The sequence below is a fragment of the Pocillopora verrucosa genome, chromosome 11 (assembly GCF_036669915.1).
Source record: "Pocillopora verrucosa isolate sample1 chromosome 11, ASM3666991v2, whole genome shotgun sequence".
In the NCBI taxonomy this organism is placed as follows: Eukaryota; Metazoa; Cnidaria; class Anthozoa; order Scleractinia; family Pocilloporidae; genus Pocillopora; species Pocillopora verrucosa.
Window position 1 is genome coordinate 1,404,052 of NC_089322.1, and position 24,755 is coordinate 1,428,806.

The 24,755-nt window shown below is 38.6% G+C and overlaps 2 protein-coding genes across 5 annotated transcripts; one reads left to right on the forward strand and one right to left on the reverse strand.

Annotated features, from left to right (window-relative positions):
• Window positions 1–282: 282 nt before the first annotated feature.
• Window positions 283–10,035, forward strand: LOC131772329 (cingulin-like protein 1). 4 transcript variants are annotated; one of them, XM_059088239.2, is made up of 5 exons: window positions 283–380; window positions 5,644–5,706; window positions 6,174–6,211; window positions 7,327–7,398; window positions 7,870–10,035. In XM_059088239.2, exons 2-5 carry the CDS (start codon window positions 5,664–5,666, stop codon window positions 8,560–8,562), a joined length of 846 nt encoding a protein of 281 aa, XP_058944222.1. In that variant the 5' UTR covers window positions 283–380; window positions 5,644–5,663; the 3' UTR covers window positions 8,563–10,035. The 4 variants fall into 4 exon arrangements, with proteins under 4 accessions (XP_058944222.1, XP_058944230.1, XP_058944214.1 ...); XM_059088247.2 differs by lacking the exon at window positions 283–380 and adding an exon at window positions 2,217–2,371; XM_059088231.2 differs by lacking the exon at window positions 283–380 and adding an exon at window positions 4,199–4,407.
• A 148-nt stretch (window positions 10,036–10,183) lies between these two features.
• LOC131772320 (uncharacterized) lies at window positions 10,184–24,705 on the reverse strand. The gene is made up of 20 exons (XM_059088220.2): window positions 24,190–24,705; window positions 23,032–23,278; window positions 22,521–22,771; window positions 21,745–21,848; window positions 20,784–21,015; window positions 19,914–20,223; window positions 18,969–19,243; window positions 18,353–18,565; window positions 17,713–17,843; window positions 17,403–17,563; window positions 17,068–17,113; window positions 16,505–16,601; window positions 16,045–16,235; window positions 15,333–15,450; window positions 14,353–14,534; window positions 13,830–13,982; window positions 12,970–13,182; window positions 12,513–12,565; window positions 10,877–11,425; window positions 10,184–10,322 (listed from the first exon to the last, which is right to left on the reverse strand). Exons 1-20 carry the CDS (start codon window positions 24,260–24,262, stop codon window positions 10,217–10,219), a joined length of 3,705 nt encoding a protein of 1,234 aa, XP_058944203.2. The 5' UTR covers window positions 24,263–24,705; the 3' UTR covers window positions 10,184–10,216.
• Between the last annotated feature and the right edge of the window lie 50 nt (window positions 24,706–24,755).

Consider the following 24,755-nt stretch of genomic DNA (forward strand, 5'->3'; position numbering starts at 1 on the left):
AATTAGATGCTAGTCACTCTTAGGGGCTAAAAGGTTAATCCAAAAAGCTTCATTCTTTAATCTACATCGAACGGAACAGTTAGGTTTAGGTTCTTAAAAAATTTCGTGAGAAATAGTCAGGGAAGGAGATTTATTTTTTTCTTTATTTCTTTCCTTTTTTTTCTCGGATAGGAAGTCTGTTTTTATCGAGTATCGTGTTCCGGGATTGCTACGAGACACTAAAATCTGGTTAATAATTTCCTTGACATATAACGATTATGTCATTTCCGTGAATCGGACCCAGACTTACTGTGAAATCCGATCAGAAGAGTTACAAATTTGTTACGATGGACTTTATTCATTTGTTTGCCTTTAGGACGTGATCAAAGCCTACAAATAAGGTAAAAGTTCCTCCAGATATTTCTGCTCTTCAACTTGCTTCATTTACTTTGTATTTTTTTAAAGCTTAGACTGTTTACGTTGAGTATGAAAATTGATTCATTCGGAAGATGCGATCAGGCAGAACTTTACGCCAATGATTATTTCAAACCGCACAATCCTTGACTTGTACTAACCATTCACTAAGAACTCGCCTTAAATCGGCGGATGGATTAGTGATCAGCTAATATAGGCCTTGAAACGTAGATAAATTTAGTTTCAATCGGCTATAGGGCAGATAGACATTCTAACTTCCAGGTTCAAAATATCCGGCTAAGGAAGGTTTGTGTCTGTCATCGGACGTGACTCGTGACGACTCGCGTGGTAACGTGACGTGAGCGTCACGCTTGAAAAAGCCAACGTGTATGGTGCACAAAGGGATAACCGGAGGGAGGGTGGAAGGGAAGGTGAGTTAAAGTGGACCTGCTACTTTCAAAATATAACTGTAAAAAATATGGCAAAGATTCCTGATAGGATCGATTCTATTTTGAGGTAGAAAACAGACAAATAGCATCGCAAAAAGTGATTTGTTTAAATCTTTATTCTTACCCATTTGAACAGGGAGTTAATTTGCTCATATCGTTTGGATAATTTTGTGACATTGTCCCCAAAGATGAATTACAAAAAAAAATAAATAAATGCGAATGTTAGCAGACAAGTGGACGACGTTTATTGCGCACAAATTCCAAACAGTCATTTCGCTCGAAATCGACGAGTTTTCGAGAATTTCGTTTATGTTTGATCACCAGGAAGAGAATGGATTAACAATGTATTATGTATTCTTACTTATATAGAGTTACAAAGAAACTTCCTGTTTCATTGATGGAACACCGTCTGAATACAAATGTGCAAAGGTGTAAACAAAATTAGCCCCCAAAAATGAGTCCTTTACCGACATGTAGAATTGTCACCGATTCAATCGAAACGCGGCGACAAATTTTATCTTTTCTTCCTTATAGTAAATATAGCAGGTGGATTTGTGCAAATTATTGCCGTGATTCGTGCCGAAATACAAATTGACACAAACTTGGCTGTCGTTAGGTAGAAGTGAGTTACGGATTTCATACGTTTATTTCAAAGCCCTTTAAATCTTGGTTTTTCGTGCACGTTTTTACAATTTTAAAAAGTAGACAGAGTTGTTTGTCTCTCAAAAATCTTAGACATCAAGAAGATATAGTTTCCCTCAGGCGATTGCCATGCTAGTTCCTTAATTAATTTACACAATTGAAAGTCGACTGAATTAATTACGTAACTAGTCTACAAATTCTTATATTCTCACTAGGAAAGGGGAAAGTATTTCTACTTGACATTACGTTTGTTTGTTGTTTGTTTTAACTCAAACTAATTAACAAGATCCCTAATTCCATCAGCTCAAAAATCATTTTTAAGATTTTGAAAGAAGCTGACATCATTGTTACTAAGCTACGCGCGTTCTGCAAAACAATTTTCCTCGCTATTTCGGTGAAAAATTTCCCAACCACTTTACTACGTGGAAATAAAAATTCTAGTCTTAGAGTCATTTATTGAAGCCCTGTTACCATGATCACAAGCTAAACGGATTCTTCATGGCGTGATTTGTAACGCTTTCATAGCAGGAGAAATTCAAATGCACGAAATATTCATATACGTGACAAATTAAGACACAAAGCCAAAGAGTTTTGAATGAAAATCCCCACAGGAAGTCAAAATGACGAATGCAAATTTCCCGCTCCCGACATCCACTTCGAGATAGGGTTGACTCAGCTGAAGCTCGCTGATTCGCTCAAAAATTCGCAGGTCATTTTATACAATACACGGACCCGTCATCAATATTTTAGGCGCAACCACATTCTAATTCATGCTTTTCCTGCAAAATTAAGGACCATAATCTTGAACTGTACTTTAAATGATTTCGCGGCAGAGAGAAATTGTAACTCAATACTGGAACATGGGAATTTTAAAGGGATAAACTGAGGTAAGGATATTCAAATCGACGAAAGATAACCCATCGAGAATTGGTCAAAACTAAAACTCGATACGGTGCTGTTTTATTTTCGAGAAAATTAAAGACGTTTACAATTTTAGCGAACGAGCGGGGATTTTCGCGATGTACAGACAGTTTCCATTTGGTCACAAATTCACACAACTTAGGCATTCGGATCATTATTTTTTCATAATCTTCTTTTTATTTTCATTCCGAATTCAGCTCTGGAAGGGAGCATTTTTAGATCAGCTGGGGAAGTTCCAATTTAATTGTTTAACAAGCCTTCACGCAAAATAACGTTTGTCTCAAACGCCCATCCCATGTTTTCTCGTTTCGCTCGAGTGGTTTTAGCGCGGAACGCACAACATAACGCGATGTCTGAGTGCGGTTAACGGTTTGCGGCGATATGTCGAAATTTTTAGGAGATATTTGAATAGAGAAATGTCCAGCTTCGCTGCTCTTTTATTGCTTTCAATAGTGGAATTTCCAACATGTCGAAATTTGAATGACACGTTATTAAGAAACTGCGTTCTTCACCTTGGCTGTCTCTTGTAGCAAGTTTAAACGTTTGGATAGCGAAGAAGTTTAGTTGCCAAGCTTATATACTGTACTAGATTTCAATACATTTTACAATTATTTAAGTTCGGTTTCCTCCATTCAATTCGGAGTCACTACCAAAAGCAAATAATTTATAATAATTTGTATGCAAATTCGCGGCAACAAGCCAGATTTGTTTATGGCGAAGGTAAATATTACTTTTAAAAACCTCTTCATGAAACGTGATATGGTTGCAAATTCCAGCTAGTTTGTGTCGGAAAAACATCACGTATGATATAACTACAATATATTTGACAACATGAGAGGGAAAACATCCTCTTGCTGTGGTTGCCATGTGAATTAGCACAGAAGAAATAAACTACTATTGTCAAACTGTTCCGGTTTTCGATATTTCGGAATTAATTCGAGCACCTTTTGTCTGTGAAGCTTTCAGAAAACACTACCACTTGCATGTAGTAACTCTTGTTGTTTCAGTGCAAAATTCCAAAGTTCAGAATATCAATAATAAACACCTCATTCAAAGTTTGAAATACGTCTTTTCAATCCAGTAGTATCTATTTATTCATTTTCAATCAAAGCTCGAGAATTTTGCTTAACTTTAAACCGAACGAAACAGATTTAAAAGAAAGTTGAGAGTTTTATTTCTTATCAAACTGAATAGGAATTATTTGAATGGTCATTATTCACACTGCTGCTTTTAATACATTGTTGGGAGTTTTAAAGGAAAGGAAGGAAAGAGTTTAATGTACTTGTGGAAACGTATGAATTAAAACTGTCATCCATAGCTAAATGACAAATTTATGGGTGTGAATTTGCGCTAGAACATGGACTTTTCAGTATAGGTATATCAAGCTAGCATAGGTTTCGAAAAAACTTTATGTGATTACGCAAAGGGCTTTAAAGAAAAAATTCTTGCAGCGATAAAGTTCTGTAACTTCAGACCGTGTAAGCATCATTGAGGTACAAATGAGCGTGCTTTGGAAGGCTGTGTAGAAATTTTATTTGTAGTTAACTTCGTAGGTTATTTAAGATCGTATAGATATTACTAGTACTCGCTTTTCGATACAGCCAGTTAAGCATCGAAAGCAGCTCCGTAGTAAATACGTAAAAATTATTTCATGGCTATTTTTTACTTTCTGAATGTTTATCTGTTTCTGCTGCAAATATAACCCAACTCTATAAATTCCACCATTGTTCAGTGCAATTATCTGCCCACAAAACTTCCTTGTTGTGCGCGAAAAGAATAAATTATATTTTAAGTTTCAATATCGAGTTAGACGTAAACTCATTTGCGTGCATAAAACTTGCTTCAATGCGAGAAACAGATGCAATATCATTCACAAGATCACAGCCAAAGTTGTGTTAGTTTTGGCAAAGGCGAATCTTCTCAAATAAGGAATAATAACACAACTGGTTTTGTCTTTTTTTGGTAATCATGTTGTCCTTACACGTTGGTGATCAGCTTAAAGGTACGTGATAACATTTGAAACCGAAATTTGGTTAGAAAACAACTGCAAGAGTTCGTATATCGCACAAGAAGAGGAAAGCGTCTTCACATGGGTTTACAATACTATGAAGAACATGCTATCGAGTTTTTCCTAAATTTAGAGCTATTTTACTTAATTTTAGACAACTAAAAGTGTCAGTTATTTCCTTTTCAATGTAAGAAACAGTGTTATGAATTAGTTGTCTTTTTAATCGAGCTCCACTTTTCAGAGACAAATAACGTGACAGTTCGGGCTTGAGGTAGACGCCATTATACTTCGTCGAGTAGTAGTCAAGTATTTATACTCTTGCTTCAAAAATATGGCAAGTCGTGGCAAGTAATGGCTTGTTAACTCAGCCGAAATGCAATCATCTATTTACTGTTGCTTTGGGCTGAGAGTTAAAAATGATTAAGATTTCCTAAAATAGTTTTAATAGCGAGACCAATTTATCACAATAATGGCGAAAACGAAGGGAAATTTTAAAGGAAAATCACTGTTTCAAAATAAAGTTACCAACACTTTCGAGAGTTTCGTTCTGCGGTCGATCTAGCAAACAAAAATGAGGATATGAACCTTTCAACACCCCCTTGCGGATGATAAACGAGAAAAATATTCTTTCGTCATAATTAATTCTGGAAGGAATATATCATTAGCGCATCATTCAACTAAAATTCTGTTCAATTGGAATTCATTGATGCTTTGAATGTTATCATTCGATGATTCATCGCTGGATTAAATTTCTATCAAGCTTCGGATTATTGTAATAAAAGGACTTAGAGCCTTTGATCGACAATTAATCGAGTGATCGACACAGGATCCAATTGTGAACGCCGCAATAACTATTTAGAGGCTAATTTATTTAAAAACTCAATCAAGCTTAAACGCCGATCGAATGGTTAGGATGTAAGAGATTTCGTGTAAGTATGTGAGCTCTGATTTCTTTCTAAAGTTAACCATCTTTGCGCGAAATCATGTCACAATTATTTCACATATTGCGTCCATTTTGGCGGCGTCTGAATGTGAAAGATTAGTCGACCAATACCAATTTAAAATCGTCCGAACCTCTTCGATGCTTCGATGATTTCCCACGAATACTTTTATTGCAATATTTGTTATCACAGAAGTGCCCTGTTTAGTCTCTGTACAAAAATCAGTAAATGGCTTTCTTGGTTATATCCAGTTTTATTAAAATAATGCTGTTTTCTTTTACGTCAACAGATCAGGAGGAAAAAGCCAAGATGCAAAGTTACAGGAGTATTGAACAGTTAGAGGCCTTAGCGGGTGAGTTAAACACGATTTTAAAATAAAATAATTCGATCATTGGAAATCTGTGTTATTGGAGAGATCGTAGAGGGTTCTAAACACATATGTACTGAGATATTTTCGTAGTTTAAGGCTAAAATTTTCTGTTAGTTTACGGCTTTCTAAATGAATGAAAACGAGAAAAATTCATGTTTAAACATGATTTTCAAGATGTAAATTAAAAACAACATGGGGTTGTATGCTTTGTTTCCAAAACTTTGAATATCTCGTCTGGAAAATGAATACCTTTTATTCGGTAAAGTTAAACGTAAAATCTCGCGCAGCTTAATTTGAAATTTGATAGAAATGATTTATCAAATTATTTAACCGTGTTATTTATTTCGCGGTCAATGTCATCGTAGAGATGATTTCATCGTTACGTAAGCTTGAGTATATTTATGTTGTTGTTTATGAGATTTCGTGATTTTTTTTATTCAATTCCACAGCATCTCCGAGCGGAATTACGATCAAGGACCATGAAACGGTAAATCTTATCTTTTATCTACATTCATATTTCTTTAACTTTTTTTTTTTTTTCACAACCCTGACCTAATACTTGAGCTCTGATTTTAAATTAAACCTCCACTTAAATTTTTTTTTATTTCAACATTAATTTCGGGTTATAACATATGGTTTTGGTAAACTGAAAATAGAATTAGTTCGGTTAGCTGTAAATACACTTTTCTTATTTTTTCGATGAATTTATTGAAATCGGGCCTTTGGATTGAAATTAGAACGAAGTCACGTATTTTTTGGAGGTTTTTGTAAACAGTGTTTCTTTTACTGAGCTGTTTATAACTTATTCAAATCATCGATTTAAGTACGTAATTACAACATAGTTAACATGCCTTGTAGTCAAGAAGACAATTGCTTGTTTTTTCCGTTGTTTCGAGTGGGTGATTGCTTTTGAGTGTGATCAGTCGGGAACGTTCATGAATTATTGTTTATGAGAAAGTAGAGCTTTTTGGATCAATGTCCAAATTGAGTCAATGTCAGTATCTGAGCAACTGCCGACCTACCCTTCCCCTGACCCAACATTATCACTAAGTTGTTATCAGTTGACTATCTTTGGGTTAGGGGAGGGGTATGTACGCAGACATGAGTCCAGTTTTTCTCTGTAATGTTAATTGTTGAAGAAATAAGTTCTTATTTCGTTGATAACGTTTCACAGCTATGTGCCAACGATACAAATCTATTTTTTGGTACCCTTACGACTTTTTAGTTGTTTTTTCGAGGCAGATTGTCTTGGAATCGTGTTACGTAAGAAGATATTTAAATGTTGATCCAAAAAATGTGGAGTAACTTTGCAAATCAATCACCAGTGTAAACATGAGCCATGAATGATTTTTAACGCAACATTTCGATGCGACAACGGATGGCAGATTTACAGGGATTTGAAAAACTTACAACAAAGTTGTCTATGATTCTCTGCAGCAGAAATGTTGCATTAATATGTAAATTTCTCGTTAGAAAGTTGATCGAAATTTAGTAAGAGAAAATCTGGGCAAAACTCGGTACCAAGCCGCTCTCTTGTCGGGTCGAGCGAGTGGTTTCGATTAACATCAAACTGATGAACGTCAAATTTTAAACTACTTGCAGTTGATTCAAGAGCTGAAGAAGGAGAACTTTGATTTGAAGCTCCGACTGTATATGGAACAGAAAGAGAGAGAGGTGAGTGAGAGGAAATTATTTTCTGGCAGTGGAAGCTGGAAGCATAAAAGGGCTGACATGTCTGAGAGTTTACTTCTCTAAAAAATGGCAGACAAGAAAAAATGTAATCAGCGACAACAAACACTTAGACAGCTAAAAATAAATTGAAATAGTGAAAGAGAGCATGGCAACAATATCGACGAATCCGGTTATTTAATTTTTATCCAAGATCATATCTAATGTCGGACAGTTTTATCCTTTTTTAAGTTTCAATATCGACTTCTTGCTATCCATTATCTTACATAAAAACAGGGACGCCGTAAACGAAGTTTACACAAACATTTATAACATGCATTGCGGACCTATGTTTCATAGATAGACTGCAATTGTTGATTTTAATATGAATTGCGGGCCTATGTTCAGACAAACGACAGGGATACATTTAACAAGTTATTGCAACCATTCTAATTTGTTTTGCCATTAATTTTTCAGAGGGTCACCGAAGAGTTTAAGCAAAAAATTACAGTTTTGGAAAGCGATCTGACAGAAGCTCTTGATGAATTAAGCGATGCTCTCGACCGAGAAAAAGATTTCGAGGCTGCTTTGGAAAGCTCACAAATGCGGGAGAAGGCATTGCTTGCTAAGCAACGTCGAATGGAGGAAACTTGCCGTGAACAAGAAAACGAGATTCAGTTTCTTACTTTGACGAAGAAGGACAAAGATAAGGAGAAAGAGAAGCCACACGTAGAGTTACAGACGGCTGAGGTTGGAACCATGACCGATTTTCCATTTTACAGTGAAAGGGCGGTGGATGTTGGTAACGTCAATGAGAATGAAGCTTTTAGCGACGTTGATTTGAAAGATTCTGCCGAGAGCCCCAATCCGAGTCCAACCCAAACCGAGACACGACCTGAAGGCGTGGATCTGTTGAATACAGGGACGCTTTTGCGGAAGAAGGACATGATTATGAGAGAGGCGAAGCGCCGCAGAACAGCAAGATCTAAGAAAGGCCAACGAAGGAATGTCACTGGCAAATACGACTCAGAGCCGGAACACGAAAGAGAACGAGCACGAGCGGAGAGAAAGTCATTCTTCCATAAACTGTGTTGTTGTGTGAAGCAGCAAAGTGCTGAATATGAAGTGGACCCTTACGAAGACAGATCAAAAGTGCGCTACAGAAAGTAACAATTTAAATACTGCATATCTAGTTTATCTCTGTCTTCACCGTCGTAAACGGTCGGAATGACCGACGTCGCACGAAGTGTCAACGAACTGCCGAAGAACACTTTTCAACGATGCGAAATTTTTAGCTGAAATGAATATAATTACAAGTTAGATTTATAGAGGTAACTGCTCTTCGTAGCAAATTGCAGCGCGATGTTTCGGTCCACTAATCTATTTTGAAGGAATTTTTACAAAATTTCAAGATGACCCATAACTTGTAAATACCATGTTTTTTTTAATTTTCGTGCTTCAGAGGGAAGAACAATTCATTACGTCACTTTGAATGATGTACTTCCAATGATCTGAGGCGATTTTAACTCCGAGAAAAAGAAGATTTTATAATGGACACAAAACTTAAAATTTTTCAAATAATGTTAAACGAGTTGCTTTTCGAATCATGTAAGCCTACTCAAATGTTCCCATATAAGTTCACGTGATGAGTGACTAACAAGTAACATTTCCTTACAATATTATTACAGCATCCAGCAGAAAGGTAATGAGAATTGATAAACGTATCAACCATGGTATGTCATTGTAATGCAATACCGAATTTTTGTTAACTACACAGTCCTCCATACTAATTTTTTCAGTCGAATATGGTGAATCGTTGATATAAATAATTGAAAGCTTTTTTTCTATAAATATCGTGACAATAGTGTCTTCTTATGTCAAGAACTTCGCCGTAAGTTTAAATTCTCTTTTTAGTAATGTATTAGAGCAATTTTCAATTAAGTGTCGAAAGTAATATGGGATTGCAGTGGTTTTGCTTACTTTGCTCTGTGATTGGTCCAGAAAACTTGCGCCACTCTCCCAGCCAATCAAATGCAAATCACGACTTGGTCGCCGCGTTTTCCCGCGCTTTGGGCGGTTGTAAATACATTGGCTTTGTTTTCACGACACTCAATTGAAAAGCGCTCTCTACTTAAGATTTGAATAGGAAGGCATAATTCATACTGAAAAAAATTAATTTACAAAAATTCGATGAAATGGAAAGAAAGCTTATTGTTTCGCGAGAGAATGAATTGGTGCCTCAAGGTTCCAAATGAACAAATTATATTTGATGAGCATTTTGGGGTTAAGTTCGATTGCAAAACATGGAATTCAAAGGCAAAATATTTACCACAGATACTTTTGTGGGTAAGGGGATAGATTAGTGAAATTATACGTACACATTTAAGCTGATCTAAGATGAAAAAAAAAAAACTTCTGAAGAAACAATATTTTATTGGCAAGCCTAGACGAAAAGCGCCTATAATTTTTTTTAGGCTTGTAGATCTATTTTAAAAAAAAATTTACAAACGGTAATGCTTATTTAAAACCGAGGGAATGATTTTGAGTTTAGATAACTGTACAACTGAATTACATCAAAGCGGGTCAAATATAACATTGCATTTGTACATAGAACCAATACTTTAGAATAAACTTATGAACAAGCTTTGTGAAATAAATTCTTCTGTATGAGAAATGTTGGTTCACTCAGAGCGAGTTGATACAACACAGCGCTAACAAATGCGATAAAGCACACTGGTACAGAAATGTCTGTTTTTTCTACTTTTCTTTTTCTTCGAACACGGTGATAATTATAATCGTTTTCAAGGTGATTTATCAGCCTTTGTTAACTGCAGATATCCGCAACAGGAAAAAGGTGATTGTCTTTTTCGTCATCTTTCAAAGGTTCGATAGGACGGCGACAGAGGATATCTTTGTCTTTGTGATATGACCTGGTTAAGGAAGAAAAAAAAGAAAAATGTTTATTTGTTTAGTCACTCGCTCCGATGCTGTACCACTAACCTGCAGAGATCCCAATGTTAAGCTAACGCGTAGTTTGACTGGTTGTGTAAAACGATTGCACATAAAGCGCCCCTCTAAAGGCTCAATATTGGAAAACTTTAAAACGCGTGATATCATGTGTTGATTGCTTTAACTGCATGTAGGGCGTTCTTCGTTTGGCTTAAAAAAATCAATAAAATAGATAAAACTGGAAAGAGAAAATTTGCCCACGTGCTTCGAATCGCTAATTAGAGAGCTCGAAACAGCGAAATTGTTAATAACTATTGAATACGCCATGAACAGCTTCCTTGTTTCAGAAAAGTTCGTAAAAGTTCTGAGAAGGAAAGAAACAAAGAAAGAAAACAAAATAGCTGTGTAACATTCCTTTATAGGCAAATTTGTGTTATCAGCGGTAGTTTTAGCTGCGTTTAGGAGCTTCTCAAATTTGAATTTTCAATTAATTTATTATAGAAGTTATACATCTATCACTATCCAAGTCAAGTACCTGAAATCGTGGCCCTTAAGGGTCTTAAACCTTTCGTGCTCCTGATCTGGTATTGGGATCTTATTCTTCTCCATGAGCCAGCCCTCGTTCTCAAAAGGTCCCGGATAAAATCCCCAGTTTCTTTCTTCCTTGAGGTCCGTTGTAATGGGAACTAATTTCCCGGTTTTCCTCGCAGGAGTATCCACACTAGGATTCACCACCACAGCTAGTGGTGGAATCTCCGCCAAAGTGAGTCCTTCTCTTGAAAGCGAAAATTTTTGGGGGTAATTTTTCAAAAGTCCTTCCAGCTTTGCCAGTTGGTTCGAAGCTTTAGCGCCTCTGTCTTTGAGTTCAGTCTCTGGTAGACAACGATGCGTACGAAATATTGTATCGTCCACAACGATTCTATCTCGCCATTGGCGCGTGGTCTCCATGTCAGCCTCGTCTTGTTCTTGTTCTTTGGTGTCGCCGGCGGCGTGAACTGACAAACATGGATTTTTGTCAAAGAACGGAGGAGGAAGGGAAAGTAAATTCAGATCAGCATCTCTATAATCCCAGGGGAAGTTCTCCCTGATTAAGAAAGAACATAAAAGTCAATGTTAGATAAAAACGTGAAAAAACATTTGAAAACTGGTTGTAATATTTAAGGTCCTGTTAAGACTAGGTGCCTGTGCTCAGTTCTTGGAAAAAGGCACTAGTCCTAATGTAATCTTTGGTTGGTGCTAGAGAAAAAATCTGAGCACCTTGCCAAGGCACGGGCACTTCCCCCAGGGGTAAAACTCAGGCACTGTTCCCGGGCTTGGGAACTTGTCTAAACACGTTTTCGTCTGTTCTTGCGTTTTTCCCATATTGCAGGTACTAAAAATGGTGAATACAAATCACACACTACAAATGCAATGCTGTGCACCAAGCCTTCTGGACGATTGCGAAGATAGTACTCGTTCCAGGGAACCGGGGTCTGAAAAACGTCCATTTTGGTGCCTGGGGGACGTTACCGCGGAACGGGCACCTGGTCTGAACGGGGCCTGAGTCAGTGGCTTAGTCCTAACTGACAAGTGTGACAATTCAAATGAAAGCTATCGGGCAGCTCTTCCATATGGTACCGCTTATCATCTTGTACAAGGTGGTTCTTACATTTTAGTTTTTACTTTTTGATGTACAACCATTCAAATAAAAGCTACATTCAAATGAAAGGGGGTAAGTTTCTAAAGAAAATGTGGTGCTTGCGTCGATGAGAGAGTATAAAAGGTTTATTTAGTATTATCAACTGAGTTGATAACGTAAATAGGTCACCGTAAAGAGTTTTAAAGCTGACGTTTCGAGCGTTAGCGCTGACGAAAGGCTAACGCTCGAAACGTCCGCAGTGAAACTCTTTACATTGGCCAATTTACGTCATCAACTCAGCTGATAATACTAAATTGAAAAGTTCTTTTCTTTGGTATTGTTTGCTACGCTGAACAAGGAGGCTCTAAAAGTTTCACTCTGTGCATGAAAACCCTAACGTGTAGCCATTCCCATAAACACAGTACTGAGCATTTCTTCTATGTGGTGCTATTGCCTATGATATACAAGGTGGTTCTAACTGTAGACTGTATCTTTAGTGTTTGATCATCAACTAGAAAGTTACGAAACAGTGCAAGTCGTCGGACAATCTTACCTATCTACTGTTGGTTTAAGAATGTTGGCGTGTAAAATGTTCTCCTTCCATGGCTAGAATGATAATAAAAAGAAACATTATGTCTCCCATTAAGGGAAGATAAAAGATGAGAAAAATCTCTGCTTCCATCACGAAAAGCTCCCCTCAAAGAGACAGTCAATGACAAAGATGAATTTGTCACTAAAACCTTTACATAGTCATGTCAGTTTGTGTATTCTCCATACATTTCTTATCATACTGACATGGAGAATTTGTTTCTCAATCTAAATCCAGGGCTTTCATTTTGGCGATCATTTCCTTTATTCTTGTGACCGTAATGGTTGATCTAGTGGTGATATCGTAAGGCTACGTTAGATGCTGTCAACTCAAAGGGATTAAGGGTGAAGCACCCCAAGACAACAGCTTCTGAGCAAATATCAGAAAAAAAAGTAAGGTTCGTCACTATGTTTTTCCATACCTTGCGAAGTTCGTCTACTCGGGCCGAGTCGGGTTTCCTAGGGTGAATATTTGAAACCAACGAGGTTTTCTTTCCTGGGAAAATGAATCCGTTTTCTGTTCTCCACAGTTTCTTAGAGGAGAGAAAATCTTGCTTCTTGACAGTTTCTGGATGAATAGGAAGAACTGTGGCCGAGTTGTACATAGGACAGTAAGTGAAACGGCGATCTCTGTCCTATGAGAAAAGGAAAACAAATAGATAAGTCAACAAATACTCAAATTTCCAAGCCTATTGAATTATAAAATGACAACTCATTGAACGTAGTAAAAACGTGTTTGACACAGGAAAACACTCGTTTTAGTTGCACTGGAAACGCGTTTAGGATACGGTGGAAACGCGTTTGGGACACGGCGAAAACGCGTTTAAAACTTAGTGAAAACGCCTTGAAACGTGATTAGTTGGTAGGGTTTTATTTGGCTTGGGTTATGCAAGAGTTCATATCTTCTTTCCGATCGTTCTCACTCACGCGCACACCCAGGATCTATTGTTAAAAATTTGCACACTACTTTTATTATTTATTATTTATTCTTTGCACATGTTTCAACATGCTAGTTCAAATTACACGGAATAAATCGAGAATTGGTTTCATGTGTAAAGTGCAAACTCTGAAATGTGTATTGAGAACTGAGAGGTGTCAAATGTGAGGTCTGAGATGTGAGGCGAAGAGGGAATTGTGAAATATGTAGAGTGAGGTGAAGATTGGCAAAAAGTTATGTTGCAGAATGAACGCTTTAAAAATATCGTCAAAGAAAAATTTCATTTAAAAAATCGCTTGCTGAGAGAAAAACGAATTAAAAGGCTACTTAAACCAAATAAAATACCTTTTCAAGTACGTTTCTTAGCTTCTCTTTAGCCAGTTCTGTGGAATTCAAGGTCTGTATACTGTAGTTGTGTGCGGTTTGATGATGCAGCTCAGTCATATCCACAGCGATGGTCTGCGATCTTCTCTTTGGCTCTTTTGCCTGCGTTTTTAGCTGAAATAAACGAATTGAACGATAGATAAAGCAATTTTCAATGGAGGGTCGAAAGTAATCCGAGACTGCATTTGTTTTAGCTTAACTTCGCCCTTAGATTGGTCCAAAAAAACTTGCACAATCCTCTCAACTAATCGAATGCAAAACTAAAACCAATCACGAACTTCGACGCCCGTGTTTTCCCCCGCTTTGGGCAGTTCAACTGATTGGTCGTTGTGATTACTTTGGCTTGGTTTTAAGCCACTCAATCGAAAAGCGCTCCAAAGTCACGGATTACTTGCAAAAGTCAAATGACTGCATTTGAGAAATATCTTAAAGGCCAAAAGTTTTCATTTGAGAAAAACTTCTACAGTGAAATACATCGACTTACTATGTTCTCCTGGATGAAGTCGTGTTTTACCAGAGCTCTTTCTCTTTCTTTAACCAACGCGACGTAATCTGAATTATAAAGTGACAGGGGCGTCCATGGTCGAGTAGTCCTGGGTCGAGGCTCCTCCAGAAATTTACCTGATCCAGGCTCCTCAATTTGAGAGCCACTGCTGGATTCAAGTTCTGAAAGTAGAAGTTAGAGAGAAATTATTTACACAGCAGGAATCAAACTGATATCTTTCATTCTTGAAATCAGAGACAGCTTTAAAAAGTAGAGAGGCGACCTCTTAAGGGTTCTATGATACCTTAATACCCTAATAAATACCTTAATACCTAATAAAGATTGGAGAAAGTGTCGCATTAGAAAAAGCGTTACTTTGAAGTAACACAACTTGGCATCAGTGAAACGGAGAGTGGCATCACTAATCCAAGTCACAAGAGACAAGAGAACGTCCTGCAACTTTCAAGCAACTTCAAGTGTAGCTGGAAACAGGAAGAATTTCCATGTGAAGAAAAGAGATTTTTACATCCTTGTAGCCGCAAGAATACACAGAAATGCAGTCGTGTAATCCAAGAAGAAATAGGCATAGAGATAGAAGAGAGAAGACCTGGAAAATTAAAGTTTAAAAAGAAGCGAGTGAGTTTCAGCCAAACAAGAAAGTACAATTCTCCAGTCAGTGAATATGATGGGGGAAACAGTTAAAATAGGATACGATAAGCCAGAATAAGTATGAGGCTTCGCTGCGCGCGCTACGAGCTACGCTATAAATACAATCCCTTCACTGGACGTGTTTGTATCCAAAAAGGAGTAAGGCCGCAAATCTACGAGAAAGACCTTCATTTCGAATATTAATTGGCAGCTAAACTAAGGGAATTTTTTCGGGGGTGGGTGTGCTTTTCATCGGCGATTGGGTAGAGGGGTGGGTGAGGTATCACTAGATGTAATGGTTATGGTGACCAGGTGACTGACGTAAAACGCACCTCCAAAATCTTCTGCGGTCAGCGGTACTCCAAATTCGCGGCTCATAGAAACGATCATGTCAGCGGATGGGAACAAATCATTTCGATAAACTTCGCGGAGTTTTGATAGCTTCAACACCTAAGAAAATTAAAGCACAGAGACGGGTCATGGAAACACAACGATTTAATCGGTGATCAACTAGTTTTCTGATGTGAAACTCAGGAAGGCGTAGCCACTGAAATATCTATGGAATACTGTATTTCTAAAAAAGGAGCAAAAGGACGTTAGAAAACTAAACTGCCTCTTCGTTCACGAACGTAGCGCTCAGACGTCAGGCATGCGCGAGGGGATCAATTTTGGCCACCTGTGCGCAAATATCCCTCGCAAAATTCCAAAGGAAATCATAAGAAAAAACCGCGTTGAAGTGCGGTGAAAAGTCTGAAATGTCGCACCGTTAGGAGGCCTCTGGCATCACAGGGCGATTTTAGTCTCTGTGCGCAGTGTTTGGAAAAATCGTTTCCGCTCGTCGAGCGTGATCACTAAAGAAGAAGACTGTGGCGGGAAGGCTGAGTATGGTCGTGCAAGACTGAGAACTTCTTGCTCAGTTACTGCTAGTTTTTGTGCAATCCTTTTTTTTCCCCCTTATTTTTAGTTCGCGTTCGACTGACCAGTGAAACACAGTCTGCGAGTACTCAAAGGTTTCTTTGTCAAACAAATTTTCCAAAAACCAACCTGATCAAGTTTCGCCAGTGCATCAAAACAAGGTTTGGGTACCAGGTCCCTGACGTACAGCAAAGGATTTTGGACTATGACCTCGAGTGGCTCGTGAAGTCTGACTCGGCACAAGTCCACATCGAGCGCTGCATACAGCCGCTCATGGGATCTCAGGTCAGAGTTGTAGAGAACGTTGAATTTGGTGATATCTGAAGAAATAATTTCAGTAAGCGTGAGTATGGTACAAATGCCAGCAGGTAAGGTGTTCCCTTGAGTTTCTGTGAGTTGGTCGTATAAACAAGTAAACCAGTCCATAAACGCCAAAAAAATTAATGTTTAGAGACCAATCACGATTTATCACCGGGGGGGGGGGGAATTTTCACCGCTTACAAAGTATAAAGGGGGACTCTCCAAAATTGTATGGCAGACAGTGAGGAGAATTGGAGTGAAAGGGCTAAAGTATGTAGTGTTATCCTACCTTCCTCTTGTGGCCTGGGAAGTTTTTCCCAAAGTCGTCTTACTCCTTTTTCTGTCAAGCCTTCTAACACAAATATATGATACTGGCCGTCTAAAACCTGGGTTAAAAACGATAGGAATAAAATGAAGCTAGATTCATGTCTACAGTGCATACTGATAAGGAAAGGCAAATTAGTCTCAAATAAAATGAGAGTGTCTTCATCCTGTTTAGAGTGCATTTCGATCGAGTGTGGTAAAACCAAAACCAGTGCTATCAAAGCAGCCAATCAGAACGAAGGAAAATATCACAAAGAGCCAATGAAAACTCAAGCAAAACAAGCAATTTCCTGAAGCGCGGGAAAACGCGGACTACCAAGGTGCGATTTGCTTTAGTTTTAAATCTGATTGGTTGAGAAAGTGGCGCGAGTTTTCTTTACCAATCCCAGACCAAGGCAAAAACCAAAGCAGTTCTTGATTACTGTCGACAACCAACTGAAAATTGCTTTATTACTCAGTTCTTTCCAAACCATTGTTGAGTACATTAAGGGTTGTTAAATTGAACAACAAAAAAAATCAGAAACTCACCTGAAATCCCGTAATAATATCCAGTTTCTTATTTATTCTCTGTTCTCTGAAAAGAAGATATGAAAAAACCCACTGTTTTCAGAACGCACTAGGAGAGGAAAATACTAAAAAATCTTGCACACTGACTCGACTAAACATTCTAATGAACAAGAAAACTCTGATCCCTGACACAAGGTATATCAACAATGGCTTAAAATCTTATTGCTCGCACCAACTAACGTACGCCCATTTTGAGAAAATACAGTTTTACTTTAATTATAAGTTATGAAGGATTACAACATCCATTCTTTCGATGAAAAAAGCGACTAACCTTGAAAATTTCTCTAAAAACTTACTTGGACAACTTGTATGTTGAGAGAGCGGCCTCGATCACATGCTGTGGAAGAGTATCTAGTTCCAGTGCCTCCGCATTCACAGCTGTGATCTCGGACTGAAGTTGTCGGAGAAAAGGCGCGTTCTTGTATTCAAATATATAGATAATTCGACCGAATGGACACTGGAGAGAGATAAAAGGAACGTTACACAAGAAATGCGATTTAAGACAACTGCAAACGTTCAATGAAATAATTCGTTTGATTCATAGAAGGGAAAACAGAAGCCTCGATGAAATAATTTCCATCGAGTTTTCTCTCTCTATCTTCTTACCATTTCCTCTTCAATAGATTCGTCAGTTTTTTTCTCCTCTTCAGTGGCATTCAGAGGGTAAGCCAAGTCGACCTTAATTTTTAGTTCGCTACCAGCCTCCAGATAGTTAGCTACAGGCATGGGTTTGTCCTCTAAAATATAATCAAATTTCACAACAAATGAAAACGTCTGTAAACGAGACTAACTCGTAGAGCTGGCGGGGCTTACTCCAGTTCTGTTGCATGAGGTAACTACGACCATTGCTACTCCCTCCGGATGGAAGGCTAGTGCTAATGACCCAGGTCATTCCTGGGATAAACCCCAGGGATAAACCCCAGGGATAAACCCCAGGGATAACCCTCTGAGATAACCTCCTGCAAGTCCTTATCCCTGATTTCAGAGCAAGAAGAAACTAGAAGTGTCGTTACTCAACCTGGAAGAGATGTTAGTCTATTTCAGGTAGCTGCCTTCCCCGACACATTTCGTCGATAACCCTGACAGTGCGCCGGCACCTATTCATACTCCTGGATAGATAAAGGCATTGTCAGAGTGTACGTCTATCCCATGAAAACACCACAAAATCCAGGATTCGAACCCAGATCTCTCGATCGGAATGCAGCGCGCGAACACTGTCATCATATATCAGTTACTAATACCATACCTGGTGCGTCCACATTTCCCGGCTGACCCAATATGGGTCCGTCTGGTTTCTCCAGCCCTGAGCGAGTATCCGGCAGAGGACAACAGTGGATAGGCGACCTTAGATACAGATACTTGTGACCTAGTAACAACCCTGACAGATCAAACTTGGCAATGCCGTACGGGTCCCATGGCTTATTACGGCTTGTGAATGGATTGTGAGTGGTGCGACGACCTGAAATCAAAGAACAGTTATATTTTAGGTATGGGGCTTCGCTGCGCGTGTTACGAACTCCGCTATCAAATATTAAAGTCCACTTTAATTCTGACCATAACCTCCCCTCTAGTACTACGCGAGGGATTTATCAGTTCTCGTGATGCACTTCTCGTTTCTCTCAAGAGGCGTTGGGTTCGTCGCGAGACTTCCATGGCAAACGTATCACGTTTCACGCGGAATGATTGTTGTATATCGCTACACTTTTCTCTTTGAGAAGAAGATTCTCGTTAGTCGTCATACGTTTCTCAACAGATTTTACCTCCGTCTCTCCAGTTGTGTTACGCGAGTTGCGATTGTAACGATAGGCTTTCCTAAAAAAAAAAAGGAGTCTTCCACTTCGCGAAAACTCCAATTATCATACCTGCCACCAAGCTAACGTTATTGATCATCTCGTCTTCCGGGTTCTCACCAAACAAACTGGGCTTGGGTTTCTTTGGCTCGATTTTACGGTCCCTGTCGTGGACCTCGATTTGGAAATGGGGCCCCTGGAGGTACTCTGCGAGACTGCTTTTGTCTAATGTCCCAAGAAGGACCACATTCACATCTTCCCAGAAGACGTCACTCCCGTGTTCCCTACCTGCGCTCTCGTGTAAGGGCTGTTCGTAAAATTGGTATGACACGTGCACTGGTTTGCATCTGTGATAAATAAAATACAGATGGTTGAGTAAAATGTTGCAGAGCTATTATGCCTGTCCTCTTGCACGGGGAACACAATTGAAAGCTTTGTAATAAAAACATTCGCTGGATTTTTTTGGTCATTCTTTGTGACTGCTTGAATGAATTAAGGAGAACTTGGTAACTTCAGACTAACACAATAATCTCAGATAGAGAGGTCCTAGTTCTAACCCTGACTGAGGCATTATTTTGTTTTCTTGAACAAACTACCTCCCATTAGTATAAATAGGCAGGTAAAAAAAAAAAAAAAACTCAGGGAAATTTGACGAATTTTCAAGGGTTATCTGAGATGAAATGGCACCCTATGTCTTCCTCCAAGGCAAGCAGGAAAACTAGCAGTTGCTTCATAGATTTTGTTCGTCTCATGTCAACAATTATCAACCACGAACACATGGTGCGGTCTGACTGTAATGCAACAGAAACCGTTATGACCTCGGCAATAATTGACCATCAATGTAAAAAAAAGCCAGCAAGTTTATTGCTTAGGGTTAGGGTTAGATTATTAGGATTATTTCTCTATTTTAATGCACAGTCCGAGAGGAATAACGAAATGAACGTCTCGCCAACTCGGAATTCCTCTCCGACTCGTGCCAGTCCTTTCCCGCTAACTAAATTCTAAAACCACACTCACTTTTCCCTGAGTTGCATATACGTCATTGGTTTACAAGGCAGTTCACTCGCCGATGACACTCTTATTACCATGGGGTTGAGCACTCGCTTCTGAATTCCTGACAGGAGATCATTGTCAAGTGATACAGAAAGCAGAAGTTCTTCTATAGTGCCCATGGATTTTCCCAGTTTTGTGGTCGTCGATTTTGCACCAGAAAAAAACGTGCACATCTTCACCGAGAGCGCTGCTGTTCCATGAGTTCGGGTGTGTGCTGCAGCCAAGGCAAGGTCCTTCTTGGATGGGCTGGTCTTAGCATTGGATGTTTTCTTTCCTGTAAAGAAGCAAAACGTTTCAATCATTTGCATTTAAAAACTGATGGCTACTAACTGCAGTTGTTTCAGTAGCTTTTTCCTTAAGTGGCTGCCGATGGTGAATTGGGCGGCCGAGATTAGTCTTACGGGTGACAGGCGAAAGTCAAACTCGTATTTATCAATGACTTTCACAGCATCTGTAACGTGAACGGCCGACTGCGTGTTGTGTTCGGTAGCACAACCGTTTAATGTTTATAGCTTTAGCAGCTCTCCAAGTAACAGACTTAAGGAAATTTCCGATTGAGCGTCTTACATCTAAAAAGTAAAGTAATCACAACAAAGGAAAATACCTTTAAAAACCAATAAAAACTCAATGTAAAAACAAGCAAAAGGCCCAAAGCGCGGAAAACACGGGCGACCAAGTCGCAATTGATGTTAGATTTGCATCTGATTGGTTGAGAGAGTGGCGACATCGAAATCAAGCAAATCCAAGATTACTACCGACATCCATTTGAAAACTGCTCTTTAATGAAACAAAATAGATTTATTGTTTCTAGCAGATAATAACCATCTTTCTTACTTATTACTTCCAATTTTGAGCTGGTCCTCTCTTTCTTCGATTGTGATCGTATTTTCCTCCGTTCTGACTGTTGAATTTCTGCATCTGTCATTGGTGGAGTAACACCAGCCAAGGTTGCTAAGCGACTGAACTGTGGGGGGTCCTGTTCGTCCACTCGAACCTGGACTTTGACCATGCTACCAGTACCAGTGGCTGTTGATGGGCTCGTTATGTAAGACAACGAACGAAATGTCTGTGGACAAGAAATTAATAGTTCTTTTTGTTAAGATCAAAAAGGCGGTGATGACTGAAATGCTCAAGGAGCTTACATGTGGGTAAAAAAGCAGGTTTAACACAAAATTTTGACCATGATAAAGAATCACATTTCAATTAACTACAGTTTTTTCTTGAGTGCTGCTTTGCGAGATTTCCGCAATTCGAGAAAAAAATGCCCCGTTGGGTTTACGTGTAAGCTTCAAATGGGACGCAACGATTGTGCCCAATGATACGTGTAAGTACTTTTTAAATTGACTGTTTTTTTAGTACGGTATTCCAAAATATCAATGATAACAACATAGCTATAACACCTCTCACATGTATATAAAACTCACTTCAATTTTCTAGTCTCTTATTGTTCCAGTTGCCTTTGTCTTCCCTGCTTTCTCACTGACTAGACTATACAAATAAGTTTAAACACCTTTAAGGTGCTCTTTCTTTCAGGCCCCTCTCATGACAAAGGGTTTGTTAAACAAATGGGGCCACCAGGCCCTCTTTGGAAAATTTCTAATCAGCCATTGGCTGGGGAAGAAAACCCTAAAGAAGTGAGGCTAGCAAAAAAAAAAAAACCAAAGGAATTATCATGGAGTGCAAATGAAGGACTTGTGCACAGCAGAAAATCTTCTTCTGAATGATAGCGACCGCTTTTGAGGATCATTCCACAGGACTTCACAAAACAAACCCCTTCCACTCAAGAAAAACTTACCGATGGTGCAGTGATGGCTCTGTTGTCAGGAATGGACGCCATCTCTGACATGGCAGGAATATGGCCTTGAGCTGTTCTTGGGTACCACTTAGTCTCTTTGTCATCTTTTTAAACAGATTAAAAGTAAAAAGAATAAAAAAGTAAACTTCTATTATTAATTACCCCACTGCAATGTTGCACCAAAGATGAACCACAGTGGAGTGCTCTAATTCCAAGCACTTCCCCTTATTATTTTATAGAGGGGGAAATCAGACTGTGGCCTTCCAACACTATGGCTGTAATTTTACCCAGAATATCTTTGAATCCCAGCACCTCTGGCTAGTGTGTTTTTTTTTAACTTGTTAATATGAGGTCCAACAGAAGTGAAAGTCTAGCCCAAAAAACCTATCAGGCTTCAAGAATCTAGATTATTTTTCAATCTACATGAGACGAACATGAGATGAACAAAATCTATGGGGGTTATGAATAAAGCTCTGAAAATTACATATTGAAATTACATCTCGGTCTGAATATCTTAATAACGTTGAATTAAATGTTAATTGATGCATTAGTAATAATTTTTAGCCTTCTTGGGCCATTTGAAGTGTCTTTTTATGAAATTACTTCTGGCCGGAGACCGTTAAGATAAGGAAGGAAAGTAAATTAATTTTGTAAAAAGATGCTTCAAAAAGCCTATGAAGGTGAAAAAATTCCACAAATAAGTTGATAAATGTTACATTTAACCTTATTGAGATATTCAGACCCAGGTGTAATGATTTTACTGAAAAGAGCCTCACCTGAGTGAAAAATCCGTGACTGTTTTGGCTGATTGCTTTCATATGATTGCTGTTGATTAGTGACAATTTGCATGACACCTCCACTTGCTGCCTCCAGATCCTCAGGGTCCCTTGATGCAGGGAGCCTAAAGGCCTTGGGTCTATCAAAGCGTGCACGTGGAGACACCTTGTCTTTTGTGTCCCAGATCTTGAGATCCATGTTGTGGCTGAACAACTGAAGTAGAAGCTCTGTGGTGACTGGGACAGTGTGACTAAAAGATAATGTTGCAAGGAAATCAATATTGATTATTATTATAATCATGAAATGCCTACACTAAATTTTATCAGAATAATATCAAAGTTTTTTTGAACCTGATCAGTAATTGACAGCACTAATATTACAATGCTGGCCTTGTGTGTGTAACTGTACACTTGTAAAAGCCATACAAAAAGTTTCAGAGGTAAGCATTACTTATCTTGTAACAATAAAAGTACAAAAATTAACTATTCTCAATGATAACTCTCAACAAACCTGTGGGTCCAAGTAACCCAAGTTCTTTCCCCTTCTCTCCATGTCTTCAACACCTTAGAGTCACTTTCAGAGTAGATTTTGGCTGCAACACCATAAGTTACAACATCTGCCTTCACCGGCTCAGGATCAGTGGGAAAAAGTTTATACTCTAAATGATAATAATGATGCGGTTTTGGTGCCTCAAATAACTTGCGTTTCCCTTTAATGGCAGCAATTCCTCGGTTTACAGGTTTGGGTTCACTGTCATCTGATAATAATATTATTGTGAATTAAATGAATGTTATTTAGTCCATTGTCTACAACATCTTAATTAAAAAATGCAAAACATGTCATTTATTATACTCCTGGGAAAAGGGAAGGGCCCAGCTCTCAATTCCCCCCTTCCTCTGACTTGAAAAATAAAATAATTTTCTGGGGGGGGAAAGGACTACTCCCATTTAATGTGATGGGGGTGAATGGGAGATTTTGAGCATTACGTGACATTATTCAATTCTCACACTTCTTTCCCTCGAAGCCACATTACAGAAACAGAAAACTTGTGAATCTTGTGAATAGACAGCTGGTTCCCATTGAATCACATAAGTGCCTATTGTGTTGGTGCTCATTCTCCAAAAACTGCTCACATGGTGAACTGCAATAGAACTGCATTCTATGCTTCATCCAAATCTTCAAACATCAAAGACAATTTAAAAATAAACATATAAGCATTTATAAATAAAATGAAGTATGTAAAAATATCAAATGTTTTGATTATCAATGACAGGCTTCTGCCCACACATTTGGAGCCTGAGAGAGACAGCATTCGACCTGATATCAACCTCAACACCAATTATAGCTCCAGACATCGGCATGACAAGAGTCGCACAGAAAAAAAATGTCTGCCTCCCAGCGAATGAGCCGGACAAATGTTACACTCTTGTCTGGGCATGATGGCCGTACAAGGCTAACAAGAGCAGGACAAATTGTCTGTCTTTGACATTTCTATACAAAAAAAATCGAGCTTGCACTACCATAGCAATATAATTCTGCGAGTAAATGAAAACATGGTAAACACTTTCCTTTAGTTATAAAGATAATAAACAATAAGATATATCGAATGAAACACGACACCGCTAAGTTAAAAAATCGAAGGCTGCAAACTTTTTCCACATCGCATACCTGATGGAAAAGCTAGAGCTACCGTCAGGGTGAAGGTAACAGTGTGATCTCCCTTCTCTTGGACCAATTTCATCTCCGAAACAATCTTCACCGCTACCAAAATGTCAACAAGTGTGTGATGAATCCTCCCACAAAATATAATCTTCCAATATACACGAGATCAGTTCAAATAAAGCTCGGTGTTTCAGAACAGTCTTGTAAACGTCGTTCGTTTCTGAATTAACTCTTAAAACAAAGATGATTTATCCCCCAAACATTGAACTTCAGCTGTTTCTAGTTCCGGAAAGGCAAGCGGCTTTTAACGACACGAAGTCGTGAAGTCAACATTTCATAAATCCTCGCTTCTTTGGCAGTCTGTAACACTCCTCGTTGTTTTAAAAATTATAAAAACTATAATATTCTTCCAGAAAGAAGCACTGTCATTTCAAAATTCCTCTACGGCTTCTGCTCCACCGAAATCGCTCACAAATGTGATTCTTAAGTTTGTAGTTGAGGAGATCAAAGCTTCCATTCAATTCCACAGTTTGTTGCTATGTGGTTGCTAGGGAAGTAATTAGATTCACAAG

What these genes read in the sequence shown, in the direction of transcription:
- LOC131772329 (XM_059088231.2), top strand. Translation starts at nt 4,374, where the DNA reads ATGTTGTCCTTACACGTTGGTGATCAGCTTAAAG. An exon ending in CGATCAAGGACCATGAAACG is followed by an intron (nt 6,212 to 7,326) that starts GTAAATCTTATC and finishes AACTACTTGCAG; the next exon opens with TTGATTCAAGAGCTGAAGAA. An exon ending in TGGAACAGAAAGAGAGAGAG is followed by an intron (nt 7,399 to 7,869) that starts GTGAGTGAGAGG and finishes TTAATTTTTCAG; the next exon opens with AGGGTCACCGAAGAGTTTAA.
- LOC131772320 (XM_059088220.2), bottom strand. Translation starts at nt 24,262, where the DNA reads ATGAAATTGGTCCAAGAGAAGGGAGATCACACTGTTACCTTCACCCTG. An exon ending in AATCTATTGAAGAGGAAATG is followed by an intron (nt 17,564 to 17,712) that starts GTAAGAAGATAG and finishes ATCTCTCTCCAG; the next exon opens with TGTCCATTCGGTCGAATTAT. An exon ending in GACCGCAGAAGATTTTGGAG is followed by an intron (nt 14,535 to 15,332) that starts GTGCGTTTTACG and finishes TTCTACTTTCAG; the next exon opens with AACTTGAATCCAGCAGTGGC.